A 16029-nucleotide genomic window follows, 5' to 3' on the forward strand; every position below is an offset into this window, starting at 1 on the left:
TCAAAAAATGACTCAATACATAGACACGAGTAGAAAATCCAATTACAAAATCTTGCTTCACCGACCCAAATATGCATTGGTAAAGAAATATCAATAAGAGTTTGTCCATTCAAATCAAGGGATTGGTTCTTTTTCTTTCATTAAAAATTCCTGAAACTTTATTTATATGTATTCTTTAAAAAAGAAATATTAGAAATATCATCTATGTACTTATCAAAAAAAGAAACACCGGCTCTCTTCCCTCTTTTGTGGCCTTTCTCTTCAAGAAAATTTGTGGTCTCTGGCTTTTCTCTCCCTCTCTCCTTTCTCCTTTCTTTCCTACAAACTCCAACCAAACCAACTGTTCTTGGCTAGGCTATAACTATCTCTCCCTCTTCCATTGGAAACTGTACAAGTGGGATACAAATGTAAGATGAATATGCTGATAAATAAATTCTTTTTTACTTGTCTCTTCATTCACCTATATTAAATGGCAATTAGAAATCCAAGATCATACAAGCACGTGAAATAAGAATGATATTTCTTCGTCTACTTGAGATTAAATAAGGATTGAAATGGTTGAATAGCCAAGAAAAATAAAATAGTATCAAGAGTATGCATTAAAGTGAGAGAGACAAGAGACGATTAAATAATCTCGAAACAATGGAAGAGCAAATGATATTATTGGAATAAAAAGTATGACCTTTGAACAAGGGTTAAACAAAATACCACACATAGAGTATGAAATATTATATCTTCATAAAATTGGATTTTATAGATGTCTAATTTTGGTAAGAGATTATTCCGGAATGATTTTCCAAAATATCGAAAATAACACCGTACGACTTCTGCAACCTCGAGTTGCCGCCGTCCCTCTAGCTGGTGTACTGCCATGAAGAACAGCCTACCTGAGGCTGTTTTTGGCCGTGCATCGCCCGCTTGCTGCCTCCCACGACATCATGGTCACTTTGGGTATCTCCTCCCCCGCCCGTGACCTAGAGCCGTGACTGCAAACAACGTCGAAAGGATGTTTACAGCCACGGGCAACATTGCACGGCGGTTGAACAGCTGCGCACAGCGACGGAACAGCGAGGGGAGATCGACCACGAGAAGCCGCGGATCGCCATCCACAGCCCGGTCACAGCTAAGACCACCCGAGAGCTTTTCTTGAACATGAGAACAATTCTCATATTGTTTTCGACAACGTGTCAATGTACAATTCGATAAAAACGTAATATCTACCAAAACCAAGGCACATTTAGGATATTTAATGGAGGGCAAAGGATACCACTGTCAGAAAACGGTACCGAAAACATAGCGGATAAATTAAAATTTTATTCATTCATAGATGCAGTCCAGTCAAGGATCTTATACCGAATGCGTGATATCACTTTGTCATAATTAAATAAAACTAGCTTGACAATCCTACTGGGGTTTATCAATAGTTACCTTGTTCGCAAAATCCCCACAAGACCGCCAAGTAATCGTCTTCTTAAATAATCGCTTGAAGCCGTTCAAGTGTTCGACCTCTAGTTCGTCCACATGAACGGGTCTATCGCCAAGGAGTTGCTCCTCCTCGACTCGAACTAGTCTCCATGGTCGCCCACACGATCGTACTATGCTCTCGAGCAAAAGTAGAACGGGCAGTGAACTCCACGTGCAACAAGTGGCCAATGAAAAATCAATTTTCTCCAATCGGCCACGAGCAAGGGATGGCACAAGCTGACTCTTTTTATTCAGTCGTGCACTAGTCTTCTCTATTTTCTCTCTTGGCCGTGAGTTAACAGATCAACAGATTCGGCCATGCACTTATTTATATATATATATATATATAATATAATATAACATATATCTATATATGTGTTTATATATATTTGCAATTAATCCTTAGGATTATTTCGCAATTAATTACAATTTGCATACTTGAGTAGTTTATAAAACCACCTGTGAATTATCTCATAACTCACATTAATCTCAAAAGAGAAAAATCGTAATGCACTTACTAATAAATAGATGTTAGATATATATAGTAACTTTCCATTTTCAATTAGTTCTTGGCTCAAACACGTTCTATTATTAGTGACTAACTAGGTTCATCACTAAATGGCAATGAGACTATAATGTCAAACACCTTAACGTTATCGGAAACTCCTTTTCACAACCAAAAGCACAATTTCCAATAGTACCTTGGCTCCCAAAGATCATGAGTAGCGTTTAGTAACATATCATGATAATTCAAATATTGGCAAATGTGATATTATGACATTCTGATGAACCCGTGACCATATATGCCATGCACCCAAGTCCCTTCATTGCAAATCCCGATCTAACTAAGGTCATGGTCAATGTCAAACCCTATAACCATATGGAGTCTTTGAGCTTCTATTCATAGATCCATAGAACTTAAACTAGAAACTATTTTCTATTCAAGTCCATTCATCTTGGCCAAGGATTTCCTGATCAAGAATAGAATCCAAACCTATAGGATCTTTTCTTGTTTACTTAAGTCAATGAATCTCATTCCGTTTGGACACCTACCTCCATACACAACTACCTAGGACCACCGTCTGCCGGATACCATGCTTGGCACAAGTATATAAGCGGAGCAAATCCTAATTACCTGTGTATGAGATAATCATGTCACCCCGGGTCTAAGAACTATATGCACTAATACGGTCTAAACAATATTTATTGACAATAGTAAAGCACCGCGTGAATATTGTCTACGCATCACAGTTCAACTCTCTTATCTATAAGTGTCAACATGTCTGTCTCAATATTAGATATCGAATAGCATGAGATTTATTGCTTCATTTTCATTAGTATCTCTATACTAAACATGGATACAGACTGAGAAGACGATCTATATGGAATGATAGTGCTCAACTATGGTTTCTACGACCACGACCACTTTAAAAAAACCTATACCAAAATATTTTATCACCCATATTCTCAACTCTTTGAGAATAAAACATCTGCAAAATACCTTATGGACACCACTAAATATAAACGTTTATGAATAACAGAATAAATATCATTGCTATAAATAGAAATTATCCAAATACATATATCGGCTCTATGGCATATAACTAACAATATGTCGGTTGCATGGACGATTTCCAGCTAGCCCATATATGTTACTTACTCCGTGTTAGTTTAAAGCACACACTAGAAAAAGTAGTCAATCACGCGCCAATGAGCTTAATTTAGAAGAGAGAGCATATACCAACGTGGTTGGCTCAAATGGTTTAGCCCTTGTTTATCTTAAATAAGATTTAGAGTTTGAGTCTTGTGGACGGAAAAAATCTACTTTGAAAAAGTTTTATCCCTTAATGGGTCAACTTGATTCGACTGAATCAAGATACTTGTAGATATACATCTTAATCTGATCGAGAAGTTGTTTCCTGCACAAAAGTGCATGATTTAAATGGGTAGTATCACATTGAAAATAAGAAACGATAAGCTTAGCTATAGCAATTTTAATTTGGGCTTCCAAGTTTCTTTCATCAATTGTGAATGAGAGAGGAAATTTAACCCTCCCCAACTACAATGCGGCTGCGTCATTGATTGCAATTGACTGATGGATGCAGTAGGAAGAATGAATCCAATTGCGGTTGATGGCCAAACCAATACCTTCGCTTCATCGTCCTGTGGTCCCCTCCTCATAAGAAGCATTTGGTCAGCTTATCAACCCCATACGTATCGATCTTTTCTTCCCTCTTTTAGTCTTACGTGACATGTAATAAAAAGGCAGTAGGAAAAATTAGTTGGGGCCCCCATCAATGAAATAACCCCGCAATCTCATAGAGACATTACAGCGAAAACTATATAGGATGGGCGGAATCGCGCACGTTCGAATCATAAATAACAGGTATGATGATTGTATACGAAATCTGAAGTATGTTATATTCGTTCCGCCTTACGATATCATGATTACTTCCACACTATTATCGGAGAGAGCACGATCATAAATGTTCATTCATTTCTTATTCTATTGATTTGCCGAGACTTGTTATAAAGCGACGCATAGACACCATGGGTGCAACGACATTAAGGTATGTATAGATGAAAAAGAATGCTAATGACATTTTCACCGTTTAGAAATGTAGCAAGACACTTGTATCATTGGAATATGATATTCCTGCGCGTAACTTGTACATCTGCTGATCATATTCAAACATTTGATCTTATATTGAGTATCAGTTCATATATTTGGTTTGAACATGCTGCCTTTCTAAATGATAGTACTTCAGATTCACGAGTCCTGATGATGCCCCAGGGACCCATTCATAACAGTTCCGTGGGCCAATCGTATCGGCTAGTTACTAAACACATATATACCAGGATTCGGATAGTTCGGATAGCAACGCTCGTAGTACGTCCATGTAATGCAAAATCTCATATAAGCACACGGAAGGCGATCCACACCCATAGATAGCAGAATCCCTATTATCTAAATTATGTTAGATGAAAGCGTCAATACTTGCATCTAAAGTGACATCTTTCCATCTCTTTTGACGGAAAAACAGACTACCCTTCATGGTATATTTGTGATTTTGTGATAATTGAAAGTTCGGAGGAGTGTTTGCCCCTAATTCAATAATTCACGGGTGGATAGGTTCTTTTTTCGATTTACAAAAAAAAAAAAAAGGCCCATTGACCTATTATTACAAGAAAATGGGAAAGAAAGATGAATAAAGAGCTATTGGTGATTTTCTCACAAAGTATCGAATATGTAATTTCATTATTAGCAGATGGGAGAGTGCATTAATTTTTGGATAGGGTTAAAGATGCATGCAAGTAGGGACAGACTAGACCGAGGAAAGGACAGGAATAACCCAGGAGCCAAACACCACCCAAAGAAAGTTTCGATGCAAACGAAGCTCACAAATCTCAACAACAAACGAGCGAACACACACCGCCCTTCTTCCTCCTCCTCCTTCCTCTTCTTCTATATATAACCTTCTCCCATCCCATCCATCCCAGCCTTCTCCCCCTGCACGCATTTCTCGTTCCTCTCTTCCTTCCTCTCTCTATCTCTCTGTGTGTGTTTGTGTGTGCCCTCTCAGATCTCTCTTGGCGATTCCCACATGGCCTCTGTGACCGGAACCTCTGTTCGATTGAGCTCTGTTTCGTGCAATCTGAAGCAGACCCAGGTGAGCTCTCATCTTCAATGTTGTCGGGCTTTCCTTTGATTTGATTTTTTGATGTTCGATTCTCTCTCTCTCTCTCTCTTTTTTCCTCCCCTCTTTTGTTGTCGAAAGGACCCCTTTCTTGATCTCGGCTGTTGTTTTTGCATTCGTTCTTGTTGGTTTCTTAGAATGTGTTGTGGCTCCGGTCAGTCTTGAGCCCTCTTGGAGATGTGTTTGATGGATGGGTTCCGGCAGTTCGGCTCTGGATGTTGCTATATATCGAACGTGTCGAGATATTGTGAAATGAATTGGGCCTTGTTCAGAGAAGAAAATTGGTGTGATTGATCAGCACTGGATGATGTAATCTAAGTTGAGAACATTTGTTAGAGCCCGTTAGTGATGAGCTTATTAAGGGCTGTTTGGATAGGATCGTTATATATTTCAGAGTGATCTCGAAAGAAAGTTGATTTTTCAGCAAATTAAAATCGTCATTTTTAAAGATTGACATCTCGAAAGTTTTCAGCTAAGCTAAAAAGTTTTGCCATTTTTTGGTGGTCGGGAAGGGAACAGAATGAAATCACAACGCATATTCGTCAGTGATTTGTGGCTTTGCCCTTAAAATTCTATCATGATTTCAGGACCGGCGATTGCGTCAATCCATATGACTCCCACTCGTTCGTCTCCACAAACTGGGAATTTTATCAATCTCTCGGCCACGTGCGAGGAATAATGTAAACGTATTAGTAGACATTTATCTTTCAGTCAGTGGCCCTTCAGAATTTATTGTGATCAATTCATAATTGCTTCGCTTTGGCAGTTGTGCATAAGTAATCAATCCTATTGGGAACAGATGATCATGCTTCTCTTCACTTTTCCATTTTAACCATAATCTGAAGTCCTTGGCAGTGGCTGCTCTTGTTCTTTTACTTACTGGATATCGGAGATATCTTTTCTTGTCATAGCTAGAACGTTTCTACACATTCTGATATCGACTTAACCCGTTGTATTGTCAAATTTCTGGGCAGGTGACTGGCGCTGGAATCTCAGGCTCCGCATCAGCCTTCTTTCCAGTTAATGGAAGAAGCTTTCCATCCCTTAAATCGCGCCGTTTCCAGATTTCATGTGCGGTATGAATTCCTCTGCACTGTGTTTCATGTCACGTCAACCAAAATTGCTTCACGAATTGTTCTTCATTCGCCCTATCTTTCTTCATTGATCTTTTCCCTCAAACAATCATCTTTCTCGATTCATTTTGTATCCATGTTATTCACTAATGAGAAAGTTCATTCGCATTTTCTGGACAGGCCAAACCAGAGACAGTGAAAAAGGTGTGCGAGATAGTGAAGAAGCAGCTGGCACTTCCAGATGATTCTGCTGTGACTGGAGAGTCGAAGTTCGCTGCACTTGGAGCTGATTCTCTTGACACGGTACTTCCTCTGAATATAAACACGTATCTATATATATGCATTATATGATGAGTTGTTTTGGTACAGTGGAATAGAATGTATAAGCCATTCCACTGCATTAGAAATTCGTATGCTGCTATCCCATTCCATTTTAATGTCATTCCACTCGCTTATCATTCTCTTGGCATGATTTCTATATTGTTATCGACTTTTAAAACTCGACTCACTTCTCCTCCAGTTTTCATGTTCTTCTTAGCTTACTTATACTTCTAACACTCCCTCTCAGGTTGAGATTGTGATGGGGCTGGAAGAGGAATTCGGGATCAGCGTGGAGGAAGAGAGCGCCCAGAGCATCACCACCGTCCAGGAAGCCGCCGACATGATCGAGAAGCTTAAGCAGAAGGCCGCTTAAAAATCAGTCTTTCCGTCCTATCATTTGTTTAGAGGGTCAAATCGATTTACATTTAAGAGATGTAGCACTTTGTTTTCGGAACTATCTTAAGTTTATGCAAAACTTCTGCTCTTAAGAGATCTTCAAAGTTAATTGTATTTTGCCCAGAGGGCATCCCATATTTGGAATAAACAGATTCTATACGCCAATTTGTCTTCACCAAAGTCGATGATAATTGCCCAATTTGGGCACGAGAATCAAACTCATGTGCTCAATGTGGGAGTGGGACTCATCTTACCTTTCAAGCTCCAACTACAATGTACGGATCTACATCAACATCGCAATTCTTAATTAATGTTGAGGCTAAAATTTTGCTATCGGACTCGGTAATCTGCTCTATGATCTCTCTACTGTCATGGCAGAAGGGAGGACTTTCATGATTCAAGTATAAGACGTGGAATTGGCTTCGATAAGGTAGAATCTCAACGAGGAACATCTCAAATGGGACATGAAAATGAAGTACAAGTTACACTTAGATTATACAAAGCTGGGCCAGCATATATTATAAGCTGTAAGATTGGCTCTACAGTACTCGAGCTCCCATGGGTCGAGCTTCAGGGCTTGTTCCGGGAATTCAGATTCATTACCGCCATTCTCGAAGCAGAACCTTCACCAAAAGATGAGAGGAGAGGGGAATGAATAGACTAGCAAGAAGAAAATAATCCGGGAAAGATTTACGAGCCATACCAATTGCAGTAAATTTAACCACGAGGAAGCCGCCGTAGCTCTGAGGCACAGTGGCTAGCTGCACTAGCCAGAGCAGGAATGCCCGAACTCTTTATCTCCGAAACAAAGCACTCGACCTTCGAGACCTCTGAGATGGAAATTGACAGAATCATCCCATGCAACAAGTATTGCCTGCAGGAGTAGCTTAAAGCTTGCAGAATTCTCTGCACCGTGACATGAGAGATGCCCCTGTTCCAGAACTCGAGGATCGGGCTAACCTTGGAAAGGTTAGTCAGGAGACCTGCTGTCCCTTCTCTTGGAGCTGCCTTCAACAGCAGTACCAGACATTCAGAAGCTAACCCTGAAATATTTCCTTCACGGACCCGACTTAACTCCAGGAAGACACCTACATTGCTGCTAAAGTCCGCTATGTCCCTTACTAGCTGATGCTGGCCAGCCCCACCGCTCGCATCCAATGAAATATTACCAATGGTGCTTCCTACAGAACATCGAAGGAAGGAGCGGCAGAGGTCAAGAGTGGGCTCAATGAAATCCTCCATGTCCTTTATGTGCACATACTCCACGAGATTCCCAATCCTTCTCACTACTTTCAGCTGAGAGAGTAGCTTGGGCTCTATCTCGGGAGCAGAGGCAAGTGCGAGACAGAGCTTGACATCATTTACATTTGCATTGGAGAGGTCTCCTCTCAAGAATTCGAAGCACTTAGAGACGATCTTTTTCTGTAGAATGTCGGGGATCGTAATGTAGTTGAACTCAATGAACATCAAAAGAAGCTTCTGCGCGTACATGGGAATGGGATCCTCGTCCTCAATCATCATCGGGTAGAGTGGAAGGAAATGCTGGTTAGAGATGGACTTCAGATCATCTAGTCTCTGGCCTATCTCAGGGGATTCGTTGAAGAAAGTAACCATCACATCAAAGAGGATTTTGAGGCAGAGGAATCGGGCATCAGCATCCTTGTTGCCTTTGTATAGATTGGCCAAACTGGGAAGAATTTCACGGATGAAAACATCAGAGCTTTCAAGAATCCAAGCAGACTCCTCTGTCGTGGCCTCGATGACTCGAAGAAGAGACAGCTGGAACTCATCCCTCCCCTGAAGTTCACAATAATGTTAGTATGCAGCTGCATATTTGGCTCTTTTTGATCCCTAAACAAATCTACCCCACGCCTATTTCACTATTTGCAGGTATATAATTTGTCTAAGACAAAGACAGGCACACGAAAAGGGATAGATAGGGAAAGCTATAATTTGACAAGGGTCCAACATCAGGTCACAAGAGTCTTCACCAAATCCGTTCCACCTTGATGGTGCATTTTTTGCATTATTAGAAAGGGTCAATCTATGGAACAAGGGTTTAACATAAACATAGAAGCTCCAAGTTTGTCGTGAGCATTCTTGTTTTAACTTCTCTTCAGGAACACGAGGCAATACGAATCGATTACATGTCTCTTCAAAGAAACATGAAATTTGACTACAGTAAAAAGTTTTTAAGAAGAAATGGTATTTAAACTTATCTGTTCTAAGGAAAAACAATGTATTAAAATTGAACTTCAGCCAGTGTCAGGTTAGCTACTTACCTGAAATGGGTTCTCCACCAACTTTATTATCTTGGCCAGCTGCTGTAGAACCTGACAGTTGACCACCCTGTGTTTGAAAGCAGCGCTTCCTAGGAGGTTAAGAATAATGGGAAACAAATGGATGTTTGTCTTTGGTACTGTTCGGCTGTTGAGGGGAGACAGACCATGTCTTCTTCCTCCCATCATCTGTTGGATATCTGCAGCTACATTCTCAAGCAAAGTCGGAACAGTGGAGGCCACAACATGTAGAGATGCAGTCAGACACTGCTGGAGATAGTTATCCTTCTCTTTTGCTACTCTGTCCACTGCAGAAATTACCTTTGCACTGCAGAAGAAGTGTGAGAGCCATCTCTTGCCATTCTTACAGAGAAGTGCCACGAGGAGGAGTGCTTTTCCCTTTAGAACTTCAGTACCTTGCTCAATAAGAGAGATGAGACAAGGTACGAGATTCTTCTCCTCCATCAACTGCAAAAGATGCCGACCTATGTTTGTGAATGTGTGGCTCCCAAGCATGGCCATGTTTAGGAGATTTAGACTGATCTGCTGCTCACGCGGACTGCCCTTAACAAGGGACGATGTGATGTCTTTAAAAGAGAGCTTCTCTATTACCCATTGAATACTTGGAGGACTAAAACGAACAAGACGGACCAAACAAGACCCTGCTGTTAGCCTTACACTCTCCTGCTTCCCTGGGGCTCTGTATATATAGCACAGGTTACTGATCACATCTTGGCTGGTGAAACGATTTGCCCAATAAGCTCCCTGACTGCAGATATTCTCAATTGTTCTCAATGCATAAAGTTGGGTCAGGTCATCCTCTCCTTTTCGTAGAACGGATGATACCAGAGAAATCAATGAATTTGGGACCTGCAATAGAGGAAAAGCCTTTATACTTTGAAAGAGAAGAAACGATTGAAAAAACAGTTAAAAGAGGCACATATTGTCCCAATCTGACTCAACAAGATGATGCCTTAGGAAATCCCTTTTGTAGTTCAGTTTCCACCACCAAAATATTGACATGGTGGTGAACTGGGTCTAGAGTGAACAAATTACAAAGCTTACCTGCCAGGTAGATGCAGAACGACCATCCTTCATGGGAGACTCTGTGGTGTTATCTTTGTTCTGCTCATTCTGCGTGGAGATGTAGAAGAGCAGCTCACCCAATGCAGCCATGGAAAACCTCCTGACCTTTTCCTGGCCATCTCGTAGGGCTTCGGTAAGTGAACTAATAATTCCGGAGTGCGATAAATCATCCTCTATGAAAGTAGAGTGCCGAATCAACAAGCCAATAAGTGAGGCAAATTGAACACGCAAAGCATAAGCCTTTGAGACTCGAAGCAATTTAACAAGGACAAGCATTATTGGTCCATTGGTCAAGATATTTGCTGCATCCGGATTACTAGTCAGCATTTCAAGATATCTAACAACATTCTGTTTCTCTCCACTACTTGTATTTCCTGTGAAAATAGTTACGATTTTATTGCTCAATGCATCCTGCTGCCCCTTCGACATCTTCACAAACTCAGATGCTGGCAAGGCCTCAAAAGGAAGTGAGGGAAATGTCTCTGCAGCTCTATCTGCTTTTCTGCTAGGCATTACAGGTCTGACTGAGAGATCAGATGGGTGCCACAGCATTTCAGAGAGATTGCTAGGTGATTTTGAAGAGTCATATTCATGAGCAGGTGCTGAAATTTCCTTAGTTCTTTGAATTTTCAGCTGAGGACTACTGCCAGGGGTATTAGTAGAAACTGAAGTGTGATCCAAAGGAGATTCCTGTTCAAGTACTCTTTGATCATCTGAACTAGGCACATTAGGAGCAGGAGAAGTATCAATTTGCATATCTACTTCCATATCTTCCTCTTGTATCTGATTCTGATTTTCACTTACAGGATTGTCGGCAGGGCTAGAATCAGGGATCTCAGAGCCATCTTGCTCTTCATGTGCTTCATCTTCGGCATTCTCATTGAAATTAAGCTCCATATCAGTGTTTTCTATTTTGACTTCAGAATCATTCTCTGGGCCACCAGGCAGAGGCCTTCGATAGTTCTCCTTGTCATTCTCCTTCTGCAAGTTCAATTTTGCTATTCTTGAGAGCCTCAGAAGATTCACAGCTCTTGTTGCTTTTGAAGAATCTTTATGTTTTTCCTCCACTCCTCTTCCAACAGTCTTCGCCTGCATTTTTCGAGCACTTAGTGCAGCTTTTGTAGGTGTCTCATAACCTCTTGCGCCAACAACAGAATTCTCATCATGCTTTGAACGCCCTCTAGCATCTTTTTCACGAGGCTTTGGAGGAGTCTTGTTTTTGGTAGATCTATCCCCATTATGCTCTGAGAGGCATGGTTTAGCACGGAGTGCCACCATACTATCAAAGGCAGGCTCAGGGGGCAGAGGCACTGCAGTGAACTTGGTTCTCCAAAAAGCATGCCCACAAAGTTCTGGCCATTTTATTCTTTCAGCAGGATCCTTTATTAAGAGAGAGCTTATCAAATTAACAAAAGTACGGCTTGGAGTTCCAGGGAGGGGTGGAGTTGGATCTGAAAGGATAGAGTTCACAAGCTGCGTAAATTCTTTGCCCACAAAGGGAGGTTTCCCTGTATAGCACTCATAAAGGACACATCCAAGGGCCCAAAAATCAGAAGCATAAGAATGTACGCCATCCTCAAACAGCTCAGGAGCCATGTAGCTCGGTGTTCCACGTTTTGCTTGCGGCAGCTTCAAAGGAAAACACTCCAGTCAAAAGTTGATGCAATTACAGCAAATCTGAAAGCTTTTGAGCCCCTAAAAGTATTTTATCAGTTCAAATGTACAAGTGTCGCAAAAGAATGGAAACATACCAATGAAGGAGTCCTTGATACGTCAGCTGATTTTCTAGCCAACCCAAAATCGCATAGCTGCCAAGGCAGAAAAACTAACTCAATGGACAAATCAAAAGAAAAGGAGTTTGGGTAAAACTAACTAAATCCAGTACCTTTGAACGTCCATTTTCATCCAGCAGGATGTTTGATGGTTTTAGATCACAGTAGATGATGCCTTGAGAATGTATGTACCTGATAATGATGACCATCATAAGAGGAGAAATCCAAAATTAGGAAACTACTTGGTTCCTCACACTGGAAAAGAAAAATATATTATAGTGATTAGCATATCTTACTGCAAAGCTTTGACAATATCGTAGGCAAGCTCATAAACTGATTCTTCAGGCAGCTGTCCATCCTGAGAGAAAATAGTAATTTTGTAATGCTTGCATACCAATGTTGGCCCCATCCAAATTCCTTGCCAACTGAAAAGGGGATGGCTTGCATCTTAATTTTATTGATGGCCTACCTGTCGTAGTAAACTAATCAGATCCCCTCCTACGCAGTATTCCAAAACCAACCACAGGTGAGCAGAGGATTCGCACCTAATCGATCCAAAGACAGCAACTATGCATTAAATGTCAAACAATTGGGAAGCTGCAATCAACGAAGTGAGCAGAGGGATCCCCGAGGCACCAACAATGCCCAAGACTGGAAATAAGTTGAATTTACTGAGCATCACAACACCCTACCAGGAGTAGAACTTCAAAACATTTGGATGATCAAGAGAGTGAAGAATCTTAACCTGCAAAGAAAAAATAAGTTGAGGATTCAAGTTGTCTCAGGTATATATTAAACACAAAAGACTTCGTTTTTCATAATTATATATAATGAGAAATTGGGTACCCTGAGGCGTGACATTCATCATGCATCATATGCCCGACAAGAAAGATATACTCCCTCTAAATCGCCCTTCAAAGCAGACATTGAGAAATTCATGTCGCCGGGCATTCAAAAGGTCAGTTGGTTGACTGGTTATTCACAGACAGATGTACTTGATGAACTAATATATTGTTTATTCAAAATTGAAGTAGATAAATCTTGCTCAATTTGATGATTTTCTTCTTCCATCATAACCTTACTTACCAACTTCTCCGGTCAACTGAAAGAATCTCGTCGATGAACTAAATGAAATTGCAGTGTTGTTGATTCAAAATCAAAGTAGATAAGGCTGTAATCACTCCTAGAAGAGTTACACTCCTTCCAAAACTGAAGAGGAGAGAAGGGAAACAAATATCAAATCAAAAACAAAAATAAGAAGAGATGAATTGGTCAACTATTTCCAAACCGTGGATGCCATGTATGGAAACAAAGGGAGAGGCATCATTCGTGTAAATGCTTTCAGGTTATATGACTATCAAAGCACACGGAATGGAATTCGCAATTTAATAGATCGGGTTTTTGATAGTTTCTCACAGAGGTTTGAACTTAATAACGCTCAAATTTCTTAAAGGTAAGGGCCTTTTGAGCAATTCTAGCCCTTTCGGCAAGCAATGCCAGCTCTTTAAATTCCAGTAGCCACGGATTAGGTCAGAGTTAGTTGGAATCCACTCGAAGGCCGAACGGAGAAACTAAGCTGAAATTGAACCAACTACAGCTGCCCAAGGAAAAGATCGAGCGAATTAACCAGCTAATCAAGCAGCTCAGCACTCACCTCCTGCAGAATCTTGCTCTTCTGCGACTTGTCCACGCTCTTGATCGCGAAATACTCGATCGTCTTCTTCTTTCTCCCCTTGTACACCGTCTGCAGGAAAGCGGAAGGAGCAGATTCGTGAGACTGAGTGTGAGGGCGGAAAATGGAAGAGATGCCGAGGGAGGAACAGAGCAGCAGGGCGTTACCGAGTGCTTGCCATGGCCGATGGCCTGGTAGACGTGGAACTTGTTCATCGGAACCAGCCCGGAGTCGGCCGAGGACTGCCGTCCAACGTCCCGATCTGAGGACGAACAGAGATAGAGTGGAAGAGAGAGAGAGAGAGAGAGTGGTTTCCTTTTCGGAAGTGACAGGGGGAAATGGGGAGAGAGAGAGAGACAGAGAGAGAGAGAGAGAGAGAGAGAGAGAGAGAAGAGATGGGCGGGAATAAAAAGGGAAATTGAAAATCAAACTTGAAAATGGGAGAAAACGGCTGGCGAATAAGGAAATCCTTGTAGCCAAACAGGGGAGTTCCCCTTTTCCGATATCATCGGACTTTTTGACAGGGGGTGTTTGGTTCGCTGTAATCTTTGCGACACATTTTATCCCATTTGGACGTAAAATGAATCACTATAATTCCTTTCTCGGGTAAGGATTTTACAACCGCTATTATGTTTGGTAATGGAGTTTCCATTACAACTCCACTCCATTTCATTTTTTTCTTTAAAAATTTTACTCTACTCAATTTTTTTTTCAAATTCAACCATATAATCATTATTATTTTATCTTTTTCTCATATTTAATAATAAATTTTTCACGTATTTTTTTAACTATTATTACATTAATTTATTAATATTAAATTCTTCCACTCCGCTCCATTTGTTTATTAATTCTATAATATAATTGTTATTTTTAATTTTTTCTTTTCTTTAATAATAAATTTTTACACGTACTTTTTCGTAATCATCATTACAATCTCATTTAAATATATAGTTTAATAATTGGAAGTAGTAGTGTTTGGTAATAGAATAGAATTATACTCTACTTTCCTTTACATGATAAATACAAAAGTAGTTGGTGGAATTTATTTTTTTTAAAATTGTTATAATGATAGTTATAAAAAAGGTATATGAGAGAATTTATTATAAAATTAAAGAAAAAAATAAAAATAATAATGAATAATTGAGAGAATTTAAACGTATTGATTTGCAATTGAATAGTCGTGCTGGTTTCCAATGTGATAATTGGTATTTATGACCTAAAATGCAATGGAATAATCCTAAAACTACATGTAAGACAAATATGGAGCAACTCATTCATTCACCGTAATAAACCAGTGGTACAAAATCTTTACAGATATAACAGTTTGGTACATAACCTTTTTTTTAACAATAATTTGGTACAAAACCTTCTAAAATGATACAATCAACTACATTTCAACAATTGGAATTTGACGTGGCAAATAATGTCTTCTAAGGATATTTAATGTGGCTAAAACAATAAAATAAAAAATTAGTTTTCAAGATTTTAATTAAAATAAAACAAACAAAAATGAAAGGGCAAATTACAAAAAAAACCCAAATTTTGTAAAAAATCTCAGTTTTGTCCTAAATTTTGTTTTGTAAAAAAAAATCATAAATTTTCTAAAATGTCTCAAAAATGACCTCCGTTATAACTTCTGTCAATTTTTGCTGCTGATGGTGGGTCTCTTTAACAGTCCACGTAGGTCACACGTAGGCAAAAATTGACGAAAGTTATAACGGATGTCATTTTTGAGACATTTAGAAAACTTATGGTTTTTTCTATTACAAAACAAAATTTATGACAAAATTGAGACATTTTACAAAACTTAGTTTTTTTTTGTAATTTACCCAAAATGAAATTTAAAAAAAAAAACTCTCCCTTTTGCTCTCCCTGTGAAAAAAGTCTTATATGTAATGGTTATACAAGGTAAAAAAGAAAGGGGTGTGCACAGACACCAGGTATACCCGAAATTGGTCGGAACCTACCCATTAGAGTAAAGTTCGGGTAGCTGGTATTGAAAATAAGGTAGGGTCAGGGTATTAAAATAAGAAACCGGTGAAAATCAATTCTGATTCCGGTTCCTGCATATAGGATACCCAAAATCGGTACCCGGACCCGATTAATAGTTACTAATTAAAAAAAAAAAAGGAAAGTTAGTGAAAGTCTGAACTCTTTCACGAAACTAAACGAAAACCTAATGTCGATTTTTCTTTCTCCTCTCTGTCTCTTCTCTAATCTCCAGCCTCTAGCATTCCCCTTACTCGATTTCGAGCTCCAATCCAACCC

At 39.8% G+C, this 16029-nt stretch overlaps 2 protein-coding genes and 1 pseudogene across 2 annotated transcripts; 2 read left to right on the plus strand and 1 right to left on the minus strand.

Moving 5' to 3' along the window:
* Nucleotides 1-4882: 4882 nt before the first annotated feature.
* On the plus strand, nt 4883-7117 carry LOC116207871 (acyl carrier protein 1, chloroplastic-like). Its single transcript, XM_031540985.1, has 4 exons — nt 4883-5135; nt 6137-6238; nt 6416-6538; nt 6804-7117. The coding sequence occupies exons 1-4, from the start codon at nt 5070-5072 to the stop codon at nt 6927-6929; spliced, it is 417 nt and encodes a 138-aa protein (XP_031396845.1). The 5' UTR covers nt 4883-5069; the 3' UTR covers nt 6930-7117.
* A 2282-nt stretch (nt 7118-9399) lies between these two features.
* LOC116207872 lies at nt 9400-9853 on the plus strand (annotated as a pseudogene).
* Nucleotides 9854-10045: 192 nt separating this feature from the next.
* LOC116208978 (serine/threonine-protein kinase RUNKEL) lies at nt 10046-13976 on the minus strand. The gene is made up of 9 exons (XM_031542554.1): nt 13929-13976; nt 13744-13833; nt 12782-12834; nt 12559-12634; nt 12386-12447; nt 12203-12281; nt 12069-12125; nt 10297-11946; nt 10046-10126 (listed from the first exon to the last, which is right to left on the minus strand). Exons 1-9 carry the CDS (start codon nt 13974-13976, stop codon nt 10046-10048), a joined length of 2196 nt encoding a protein of 731 aa, XP_031398414.1.
* Nucleotides 13977-16029: the final 2053 nt, after the last annotated feature.

Source organism: Punica granatum, chromosome 5 (genome assembly GCF_007655135.1).
Source record: "Punica granatum isolate Tunisia-2019 chromosome 5, ASM765513v2, whole genome shotgun sequence".
NCBI classification, from domain to species: domain Eukaryota; kingdom Viridiplantae; phylum Streptophyta; class Magnoliopsida; order Myrtales; family Lythraceae; genus Punica; species Punica granatum.

Excerpts from the sequence above, each read along its gene's own strand:
- LOC116207871 (XM_031540985.1), top strand. The coding sequence starts at position 5,070 with ATGGCCTCTGTGACCGGAACCTCTGTTCGATTGAGCTCTGTTTCGTGC. Across the intron at positions 6,239-6,415 it reads GTTTCCAGATTTCATGTGCG|GCCAAACCAGAGACAGTGAA; the intron begins GTATGAATTCCT and ends TTTTCTGGACAG. Across the intron at positions 6,539-6,803 it reads GAGCTGATTCTCTTGACACG|GTTGAGATTGTGATGGGGCT; the intron begins GTACTTCCTCTG and ends ACTCCCTCTCAG.
- LOC116208978 (XM_031542554.1), bottom strand. The coding sequence starts at position 13,976 with ATGAACAAGTTCCACGTCTACCAGGCCATCGGCCATGGCAAGCACTCG. Across the intron at positions 12,282-12,385 it reads GATATTGTCAAAGCTTTGCA|GTACATACATTCTCAAGGCA; the intron begins GTAAGATATGCT and ends CATCATTATCAG. Across the intron at positions 10,127-10,296 it reads GTTCTGCATCTACCTGGCAG|TATAAAGGCTTTTCCTCTAT; the intron begins GTAAGCTTTGTA and ends TCTCTTTCAAAG.